Source organism: Lactuca virosa, chromosome 4, assembly GCF_052849685.1.
Source record: "Lactuca virosa cultivar CGN04683 chromosome 4, Lactuca_virosa_CGN04683_v6, whole genome shotgun sequence".
Lineage (NCBI taxonomy): Eukaryota > Viridiplantae > Streptophyta > Magnoliopsida > Asterales > Asteraceae > Lactuca > Lactuca virosa.
This window is the reverse complement of record NC_136429.1, coordinates 439027467-439038558: the sequence shown is the minus strand read 5'-3', so window position 1 is coordinate 439038558 and position 11092 is coordinate 439027467. Positions and strand designations below refer to the sequence as shown.

The window sequence follows — 11092 nt, the reverse complement described above, 5'->3', positions numbered from 1 at the left end:
TCTGACACTTTGGATGAAAAAAATGTTTGACTATAAGAATATCTTCATATGTTTTGGGCTCGAAAAAGAGTGATTGTATGTCATTTTTTCTATATATATATATATATATATATATATATATATATATATATATATATATATAGAGAGAGAGAGAGAGAGAGAGAGAGAGAGAGAGAGAGAGAGAGAGAGAGAGAGAGAGAGAGAGAGAGAGAGAGAGAGAGAGAGAGAGAGAGAGAGAGAGAGAGAGAGAGAGAGAGAGAGAGAGAGAGAGAGAGAGAGAGAGAGAGAGAGAGAGAGAGAGAGAGAGAGAGAGAGAGAGATTAATATAATCTTTCCTAAAGTTGTGATGTTTACCTGTACATTATTAAATAAACTTATTAAAATGTATGATATCTAGTGCAAATCTTCGTCAACCTTCCACAAGAAACACAAATCATCAAATACATGTAAAACAAAGGAAAAATAGCTGGTGGTTTCACATGCATATAATCACAAGGGTAAATTAATGAACGTGGTACCTAAACCACGAAATAAGATAACAAAAACCCATTGTGAAAACTCACGAAACCTAGCTTCGACCTATCAACAAGAGGAAACAATCCACGAAAAACTGTCATACATTTCAAGGTACGGGCTGCTATTAATTCTTCAGGAGTACTTGAAAAACCCAACAATGGGGATGAATGGTCTCTGTTGATTGGCATAAAGCTCCTCCTTCTGAACTATAAATGGAAAACAGGAAACCGACTAATTAACCACCACAACTACATGGAAATTTTGAACTTTTAAATGCATTTCATCAGTGTTCATATAGCTAGTTGCAGGTGCTTTACAAGGTCTGTTGGCGTTATGCAAAAGCCATCCTCAATCTGCACAAATAGAAGTAAAGGGAACTGCACATATTTAAATGTTGATACAAATTCTATTTCCAGATAACTTTTTAGTACAAAAACTTGACGTAGAAATATTCTTAAAAGCTAAATATATAATTCCAGAATCGAAGGAGTCTAATATTAGAGGAGATAACAGAAGTTAACGTCATTTTTATATGTTCACAAGCCGAAAAGACCTAGTCGTAAAAGATCCAAGTTGTTTGTTAACCTCTCAAATTATCAAATAGGTATAACTTCCCAACAAGTAATATAACAATAGTCAACTACATCAATCTGAATGATTGATAAGGAGAGGTGTGGACTAATATTTTTCGTGGTATCATGAATCTTGATTAGGGTTTCAGAATTTATGTACCTGAGAAACAATATTGATTAGAAGTCTGGTCTTAGCAAACGGCATGGCACTGCTACTGATGGTCGTCAATCCAAGCTTCTGCATCTGGTTTAATGCTTTCACAAAGGAAGAGAAGTTTTTTTCGCACTCAATTTTTACAAGAACACTGCTTCCTGATATCCGAACTTCAATCTCAGGAGATAATTTGAAAGGATTAGTATTATCACAGGAATTCGTGTCATCAGTGGAGTAGTATTCATCATCACTAGTACTAAGCCTAGATCTTTTCATGGATATAACAGATGATTGAACATTCTTTCTCTTAGGGCCTGATAATCCCTCCAATTCCTTCACCCGACCTTGAAGTTCTTTTATGTAATTGGATGCATCTTCTAGCACGGATGCCTTATCCATCTAAAAAAGATATTACATCAAATATTATTTAAGAGTTGTTTCGAGTGTACTAAAATGGATAAACTCAAGATGATTAAGAAACCTAATTATAAACAAAATAAGAAACAAGTAAGCACCTTCTTAAGGCTTGGGAGTAGCGAAGATAAAGAAATGAAGTGTTTATTCAACTTCTCTCTTCTTTTCCTCTCTGCCAAAACATGATCTTGTGCCTGAATCAGATTCCGGGCAATCGTTGGAATCTTTGTAGCGCTAGTAGATTCATACCCAAGTGAATCGTTAATCTGGATGATCTTATTTGTAGATTTTAGATCGCCAAAAGATATGGTGAAAGTGTTGGATGAAGGAAGATTAGTAGCAATAAGGGGTTTTGGGGTTGAAGAATGCTTCTTATTTGTTGTGCATGTTTTATGAAAAGATTGGTCGACAGACGTCATGTTTTCTGTATAGCTTTGAGAGGACAACGAATCAACACTGAAGCTTTCAATAGTGTCATAGAGTGTGCTCATCTGATCATAATTCATGAATCTTGAATCTTCCATTTCCTACAATAGAAATCCGAAATTCCATTAATATATATATTAATGAAGATTATATTTCTTTAATGACAACTCTACAATACGCAAAGCGATCGAAATCTATCCCAAAAGCTATGAACTAATGATAAAAATAATCAAGAACTGATGATATGGATCTATACGCTTGTTAAAAGAACGATCTTGACGGATCATTCTTAATTTCGTGAGCTAGAGTGATCAGATGGCAGAAAGATTTACCGTTGGAAGAAGTAGCGAGTTAATTTTCTTGTCAATTCAATGACAAAGAGAAGAAATTCCTTTATTTTTATATTGTAGCTAGATGCCTAGATAATGTTGTTTATTCAACCCGGGCATGTGCAAACGCAAACTCCGTGTCTTGCTAAAAATAGTATTTCTTCTGATGATCTGATCATTTGATTCCAAAAAACGTGCTATATCCATATACATATTTTAATCCTATGCCTTAGATTTACGGTCAAAGAAAGCCAATCAGACGTTATGGGGGTGATAACTTTGAAGCACATGGCCGTGAGTTGCTATCTTGGGTGACATAAGGACTACAAACATGGTTTATATTTAACCAAAATGATTACTTGTTAATTAAATACTAAAACCTGCAACGAAAGATTAAAGGTATTCATTTTTTTTTTGGAATAGCCAAACCAAGCTTCGCTTACATAAAGGCAAGCACAACAAAGATAATGACTTAAAAATGATAATATGCTTTTCGATTTTTACACATTTTGTCACTATGGTGTTGTTTGTTTTTTTTTCTACAATCTTCTTGACCTCTTTTGTCAGTGTAGATCAAACACGCAAACATTAGTCTTTGCAGAATGTTTGTTGTTTTTCAGAAGATTACAGACCTTAAAAGGTATGCGTTTTAGTCCAGACTGTAGACGTTTTCTCCACTTCCTCTATAGCAGATGTCTGCTGATAAGGTCCGCAGAGTGCATACATTTTGCCTAAAAAAACAAACAACACCAACGATTTTTTCATTCATATATACCCCTTCAACTTGTTTAAACTGTACACATTGAGTCCTTATGACTGGCTACTTCAGGTAAGCCCAAAAAAATTATTTAATAGGGTAATATATTTCTCAATTTGTGAACATGTAGTCCAAAATATTTTTTTGCACATCCTATGTAGTACAATCATTATAAAAGTTGTTTAGAACTGTTCATGCTTATGGTCACCGCGACCTCGGCTTCTTGGTTGCTTAGGTGTTATAGTTTAGTAACTTCTTTATTTGATCTTGGCTTTTAAAGATCTTTATTTCCACGGGTTTGTATTCGAGTCTACTACCACTTTCGTTTAATTTACTGTAACACCCATTTTAAAAAATAAATCGGTTGAGGGTTCAAAAGTATTAAAGGTAAGTTTTTGGGAAAAACCTAGTGTCACTACATGATGAATGCGGTGTCATGACGTGATGTGCCAATTGGATGATTCGTGTTTCAGAATGGTTGTCACGACGTGACACATACAGTGTCACGATGTGACAACTACTGCATCCTAAGCCCATGAATTTTTAGGGTTTCTCCCATATTTAAAGTCATTAACTCATGACGTAGGATATCGTCTTCAGCCTCCAACCCCTCTCAACGAAATCCTAACCTCTATTGATGAATCCTTGAACTTTTGATGGTGTTTTGGTGACTTGAAGGAGAAGGGGTCATCATTGGTGCTTAGATCCAACTTGCAAGCCTTATTTTCATCTTCTAGCAATTTCTCTAGACCTTTGTGAGTATGCAAACATCAAGCTTTATGATTGCTTGTTGTTAAATCTAGATTTTTATGTGTTATTTTCCATGTTAAGGCTAATTGGAGTGTTAGGATTCCATAAAGTTGGCAACTTTATGGATCCTTAGAGCCCTTTTGTGGTTAAATGTGCTATATCAGAAGATTGGTGGAGTTTTGACCCTTGCATGGGGTGTTGACCTCTTTTTCATCATTTGTGACCTAATTTAAGTGGAATATCCAGATTACTTGAGGTATTTCTAATTTATTTATGTAATTTAGAATGTTGAGTCTAAGATGCCACTGCGTGCTGGACGCACTACCATGACGTGGCATATCTGGAGTGTTCGCAGGTTTTAAGTGGTTCCTACGGCCTGGTCGTATGTTGGCAATGGCGTGGTGTAACATCCAGAATCTTGAAGAGAAATTGTTGAGAATAACCCTATTTCTAGGCCAACTCGACGAGTTGGAGGTACCAACTTAACGTGTTGAAGATGGAAGAATCGCGGGAATTTAAATGAACCAACTCGACGAGTTGAGGAGCCTCAAATCGGCAATTTGGCAGCTGGGAAGGAAACCCTAATTTTTAGGGTCTTGCACCCTATTTAAAGGCCTTAAGTCCATTTTCTAGCCTCCTTATCAGCCTCCATTGTTATCAAAACCCTAAATCGAATTGTAGCCTCCATTATCAAGTTTTTTGTAGCCTTGGAGGGAAGTTTGGTGTTCATTTTGTGCATTGTGAAGGAATATGAAGATCTTGAAGTTTCTAGCTTGGGGAAGGAAGTCTTGGATCCAGAATCACTCCATTTCTTGCACTCACTTTAAGGTATCAAGTTCACACATTGATTTGTAGATGATTAGATCTCCTCATTTTGGGTTTTGTTGTATTTTCGCCTCTTTTTGGGGATAATGATGGAGTGAAGTGATTTAAAGGTTTGTTCTTTCAGATCTGAGTTAGTGGTACCCTTGAGCTTAAAGGTGCAAACTTTATGAGGATTTTGGGGTCATGCATGTATTAAGTCAATTATTAAGTCCATTCTATGCTTAAGAGCTTCATTTAGACTTGCAGGAACGTAAAGTTGGCAACTTTACGTGGTTTTCCAGCTCAAGGAAGTCAGATCTATGTTTTGGAGTCATGTCCTTATAGATTAAGTGCTTAATGTACTAAGATGTGGGTTTCTGGCGAACTCGCTCAGTTTATGGATAAACTCGGCGAGTTGGCTCAGTTTCCCCCGACATTTTCATGTTGATAGAGGAACTCGGTGAGTTTGTTGGTCAACTCGGTGAGGTGGCTTGGTTTTTCCCAATCTGTGCAGTTGATGGAGAAACTCGACGAGTTGAAGGATAACTCGACGAGTTGGGTCAACTTGGACCGTTGACTTTGACTCTCGATTTATGTCTTTGAGCAAGTTTGTCCCAAGGGATACTTGAGGGTACTTGAGACCACCTAGTACGTTGGGCGTACTAGGCACAGAAGGAAAACCCTAATTTGGGTAGTGCCCCTATTTAAAGAATGAGATGGTCTCATTTCTAGCCACCTTCCTCAGTCAATGAACCCTCCCAAACCCTAATATCCTTTCTTGAGCTTGTGTGTGGCCATGTTGAGCTTATATGTCTTCTTTTGGGCTCTTGGGAGTTAAGAAGGAGCATGGAAGAGAATGGAGTTGAAGTCCAGGCTTTGGATCTGAGTTTTCCTGGGGCTAGAGCACCATTTGAAGGTATAAAGCTCCAAGCTTTCCCATTCTTTTTGTTTTGTGCATGTTAGGGTCCATTTTAGAGTTTTGGCCCCAAAGATTGAGGCTTTATGAGTTGATGCACTCCAGAGCTTAATAACCTGTGCTTTTAAGTGTTTCTTGTGGTGAGGAACCATAAAAATGGGGTCTTGATCGTGTGAATCGACCCATGCATGATCTAGGAGCATTTTGAGTTAAGAAAGTAAGAGTTTTTATGTGTTGAGACCTTATCAGCCATGCAAAGGCCTAAAGTCATTAACTTTATGGAGTATGAGACGTTAGGAAGTCCAGATCCAAGAGAGGAGTTAAGGTCTTAGCGGGTTAAGACCCAGAAAATGGATTAAGCCAAACTGAGAGTACGCGCTGCGTAATTCCAGTACGCTCCACGTACTGGGTTGAGGTCCCCGATCAGTTTCAGGCGTGCTTGGGTACGCTGAGCGTACCAAGGAGGTACGCCCCGCATAACCTCTCTGTGGACTTTTGGACTAGACTTCATTGTTGGGCCTTAAGTGTTGGGCCTGAATCCTTGGGTCGGCGTATTTGATTCCATGAGCAGAGAAAGTATATAATTATTCCTTGGGCCCTTGTGTTGGGCTTGTCTTGAAGGTTGAGGTTGGCCATTAGGGAACCCATTTATTATTGGGGCTTGGTGGGCCCAATGGGTTTAAGGCATTGATGGACCGGTAGGTGGTCTACCTTTAGACCAATGAGTGAGAGTTTGGGATGAGTTTCTAATTGCGATAATTATGGGTTGGCAGAGTTAGTGGCCGGGGCGGAGCAGCAGCGGTTATAAGGGCTGATCATCATCCAAGTGAGTCTTCTCACTATACTGTACTGGAAAGGTACCTATGTGTGACCGAAAGGTCTTTTATGCTATGATGTGTATGTATTGTATGTTGTTATGTGATATGTATGTGTTATGTATGTTATGATGTGGGCCGGAAGGTCAAGAGGATATAGACCGGAAGGTCAGAGTGATATGGACCGGAAGGTCATTACAGGTAGGGCTAGAAGGTCTACCAGGGTTATGGGACGGAAGTCCCCTGAGACACAGGGACCGGAAGGTCTTATAGCCTTGAGTGGCGTATGTGCGTATGTGGTATTTTTGGGAACTCACTAAGCTTCGTGCTTATCGTGTTATGTGTTATGTGTTTCAGGTTTTCTCAGTATCGCGGGATGGCATCGGCTGGATTGTACACACATGAGCAAGAATTATGTTTTGAGGATCCTGGATTGTTAATTAATCAAATATGGAGTTATGTTTTGAAAATTGAACAAATGAGATTGTTATACAAAGTGTTATGAAAAGTATGCATTTTAAAGTGAAAAATTTGTTTTGGAAAATTTACGTTGTTACAAGTTGGTATCAAAGCCTTTGTTTGAGGGATTTGGATGCACCTTCGGGTAAATCTGGACTCAAACTGAGGATTTGAGAAAGATTTTCAAAGAAATAATTTTTCTAAAGCAAACAGGAGTTTTGAAGATAAAACGAGAAAAGAGCAGTGTGTACAATCAGCCAGAGCCCGAACGGTGATTTCCTAAAATACCCTTACTTATGTATTATGCGATGTTTATGTGATATGTTATGAGATATTATGCATGCTAGAGATGGTCTCGGTATTTCATATTTTAGGACTAGAGTGGCCTGATGTGTGATGCCTTAGCCTAGGGGTTTTTGTTATCTGTAATGTGCTTTCGAGTATGTGCTGAGTAAGAGTATCCAGCATGAAATCCTTTTAGAGAAGGATTTTAGTAGAGGAGTTAATCTAGGAGAGATACCTAGATGAGCTCGTATGGAGTCTACAGAGAGAGTAGACAGATGGCCGCATGGGGCGGAGTTGCATGAGTTCGGTGATATCCTCCGAGTATGAGGAGAGCAAGTGGGATCATAACCTGGAGAGGTTTTATGTGCTAGTGGAGACTATTCGATGCCCGAATGTTGCTTGCTTTTTGCTTTGTGGAACTCTCGACGATGGGAGTCAGCTACTAAGTGAATATGATGATATTCAGGAAGTAGATGGCTGGCATCATTAGGAGTTTTTCAGCAGCTGATGGCGGAGAAGTGTGAGGACCTAGGAAGAGCCTAGGGTGACCATGGTCGGATGAGTGCGCTGACAGAGTAGAGCATTTCGCTGGGAAGCGAGCACACGTAAAGAGATTGATAATCGAGAAGGTTGAGCAGCTACTTAGGAACTATGGGATGGTTCGTGTGGAAAGTATGGGTAGATGTGGCAGGTAGTATGGGCCCGTACTACTGAAAGCATAGGACCCATACTCGATGCAGGGGGCTTCCCGGAGGATTCTAAGTGGCAGATTGAGAAGTGATGTCATGGTTCGAGTACCATGATTGGTAGCAGATTGAGAAGTGATGTCATGGTTCGAGTACCATGATGGGTAGCAGATTGAGAAGTGATGTCATGGTTCGAGTACCATGATGGGTAGCAGATTGAGAAGTGATGTCATGGTTCGAGTACCATGATTGGTAGCAGATTGAGAAGTGATGTCATGGTTCGAGTACCATGATGGGTAGCAGATTGAGAAGTGATGTCATGGTTCGAGTACCATGATCGGTAGCAGATTGAGAAGTGATGTCATGGTTCAAGTACCATGATGGGTAGCAGATTGAGAAGTGATGTCATGGTTCGAATACCATGATTGGTGGCAGATTGAGAAGTGATGTCATGGTTCGAGTACCATGAGTGGTGGCAGATTGAGAGGTGACGTTATGGTTCGGGTACCGTGATTCGAAGCAGATAATGCTTGCGTTTCTCAGCGATTGATGGGGATGAGATCGGATGCGATAGAGTATGGGGCCAGAGGGCCATGTTGAACGAGTTTCAACGAAGCATCCCTTGAGAGGGAAGTCGACCTAATTCCAAGGGATCTTGGTGAAATGGAGTCGCAAGACTCAAAGATGAGTAGAGATGTTATATTCTGTAACCCGAGCGGCGATATTTCCGTTTCCTGTGGGAGGCGTAAGAGGTATTGAGAGTGCGGTTTCTGAGATTGGGGGTGAGCCCTGTGGGATTGCACTGATGGTGGTTTTCAGTCAGAGTAATCGGCAGTAGGTCTGCCGCGAGGTTATGTGATAGCTTGAGCACGTCGTCAGTGGGGGACGGCGGTGGTTAAGGATCAGGCTAGACTCTATCTGAGTATAGTAGGGCATGTGTTAGCCGCAGCGTCGGACGATCAAGAGGAGTATATCAGGGCGGTGGCCCTTATTGTTCTTGATGGGTATCAAGAGTGGAAATGTGGTTTCTGCCCTTATGATAAGTGACATGATGGAACGTTGGTTAAGGAGTCGATAATGAGGGGTATGGTAGTTCATTACTTCCAGACTAAGAGCTAGGATTAATACTGGACAGTTGGGAGGTCCGGTGATGGAATGGGATGAGATTCTGAATGACTAGAGGCAGTCATGATGGGAAGTTCTGAGGATTTCATCTGAGTTTCGGAGTATTTGGAGTTGCTTGATCTCTGTCAGGGAGATCATCGAGTGTTGCGTATCACCTTCCAAGAGTAGGTGCGATGTTACTGGTGGAAACAGTCTGTGGGATAGATTGTTGGTGCGCCAATTTGGTGATGGTTCGAACCCTAAGTGGGGGAGAACCGGGTATTTTATTAAGGGGATCAGAGATTCGATCGAGAACGGTTAGAGATCTGGATATAGAGACCTACAGTGCGGATTCATGAGTCCAGGGTTATTGGTGATTGAGACGAGGCCCAGAGTGAGATAATGCATGTGATATGTATGAAAAAGGATGAGTGCCTCCACGGCAAGTGGCCGTTGGTCGGAGACCTTGTGGTGGATAGGAATTCTTCGAGGTTATAATGGTGAATTCGAGATGGTTGGCTCGTAGGAAGAGTTTGGCGGTTGAGGAACTCTGGTTCAATGATTGGGCTGTTATGCAATTTGGAAAGGGCAGAAGTTGATTAGTCAACCAATTTCAGGTTGTGGGGCAGGAAGATCAGTGGCTGAGGAGGGACATCGTGAGGTTCTATGGTGGTGTATCGAGGTATCCGAGTTTAATGCCTTGGATTTTGGATAATTTTGAGCCTTGAGTAGAGACGGCAAGTGGTGTGTCAAGCATCTATGATATCAGTGGGAGCCCTTTCGGTTAATGACAACAAGGGGGATTGTCTAGGATTATCAATTGCAGCAAGGAAAGGTGTTTTGTTATGACGATTGTCGTCAGATATAGTGATGCATAATTTGGGTAAGTGCATGCACCCATCTATGATTGGTCCTCGGAGTATGAGTAGTGAAGGCAGTGTGGTATCGACGTGAAAATGAGATTGTGGGGAAGCAAGAAGGTGTGGTGATACTGCGGGGAGCCGTAGTACTCACCAGTCAGTGAAGGGTTGTTGTGATGCTACGGGGAGCCGTAGTACTCACTGGTCAGTGAGGAGGTGTGGTGATACTGCGAGGAGCCGTAGTACTCAGCAGTCAGTGAGGGGTTGTGGTGATGCTGCGGGAAGCCGTAGTACTCACTAGTCGGTGAGAAGGTGTGGTGATACTGCGGGGAGTCGTAGTACTCACCAGTAAGTGAGAGGTTGTTGTGATACTACGGGGAGCCGTAGTACTCACTAGTCAGCGAGAGGGTGTTGTGATAAAGTACTCTTTGATCAGAGCATGACGCAGAAGAGTGTTAGGCTTGGGTAGCCCTAAATTATGAGTTTTGGGAGCCTGGTGGTCGAACCAGGGGGCGAGACTGGGGTCTCCATATTTGTCGGGAATCGTTATATTCTGAATTGAGTTGTGGTCGTCGCAACAAAAAGGGAATTGGAGAAGTGGTATGCGCATGGGTTGCGGGTCAGGAGTCACGAGTCGAGCGTCTCATTGGGACGAGTGGTTCCAACTTTGGGTTGGACCAAACTCTCGAGTTTGAGTTTGGTACTGATGGTGCGTTGGGTTGGCAAGATGAGATTCTGGATTCTGAGATGGGTTCCATGTTGAGGAGTATTGTTGTCACCTGATGTCATAGACCTGAGTAGGTCAGTGCTTTGGTTCGAGAGGTACCGCGAGACGCACGGATCTAATGAGCAGTAAACGACAGAGCTCGAGGGTGGGTCGATTTTCAGTCGGGATTGTAATGTTCGCTTGAGGAAAAGCGGATTTCGTGACTGGTGGGTCACTATGAGTCTAGATGGTTACCGTTAGGGGGAAGTCGGCGAGATTTTCTGGTTATGGAATGAGTGAACTTGGGGTTCATCTATTGGGTTTATAGAGGTCAGAGGATATTTCTAGACGAGCATTATCCTTTTCTTGTGTACGATATCAGAGTTGGATGAGTGTTCGCAGAGTCTGTTGGTCGGCGGGCGATTAACAGGATGATGTTTTTCGAGGGTGGTCTGGCAAGGAGATAGACGACTTGGGTCTCAAACAATCTGGAGAGTCAGAACAGGTATCGTAATGGGAGTTGGGCCTGTCCTTCTTCG

General features: G+C 41.6%; 1 protein-coding gene across 3 annotated transcripts; it reads right to left on the bottom strand.

Annotated features, from left to right (window-relative positions):
- Window positions 1-394: 394 nt before the first annotated feature.
- LOC145169212 (transcription factor bHLH18-like) lies at window positions 395-2494 on the bottom strand. Of its 3 annotated transcripts, none has more exons than XM_079087781.1 (4): window positions 2415-2494; window positions 1758-2183; window positions 1249-1641; window positions 395-893 (listed from the first exon to the last, which is right to left on the bottom strand). In XM_079087781.1, the coding sequence occupies exons 2-4, from the start codon at window positions 2178-2180 to the stop codon at window positions 807-809; spliced, it is 903 nt and encodes a 300-aa protein (XP_078943907.1). In that variant the 5' UTR covers window positions 2181-2183; window positions 2415-2494; the 3' UTR covers window positions 395-806. The 3 variants fall into 3 exon arrangements, with proteins under 3 accessions (XP_078943907.1, XP_078943909.1, XP_078943908.1); XM_079087783.1 differs by having other exon boundaries at window positions 395-869; XM_079087782.1 differs by lacking the exon at window positions 2415-2494 and adding an exon at window positions 2339-2412.
- Window positions 2495-11092: the final 8598 nt, after the last annotated feature.

Coding starts and splice junctions, on each gene's coding strand:
- LOC145169212 (XM_079087781.1), bottom strand. CDS start 2,180: ATGGAAGATTCAAGATTCATGAATTATGATCAGATGAGCACACTCTAT. Junction 1,642..1,757: donor TACTCCCAAGCCTTAAGAAG/GTGCTTACTTGT, acceptor TATCTTTTTTAG/ATGGATAAGGCATCCGTGCT. Junction 894..1,248: donor TAATCAATATTGTTTCTCAG/GTACATAAATTC, acceptor AAATATGTGCAG/TTCCCTTTACTTCTATTTGT.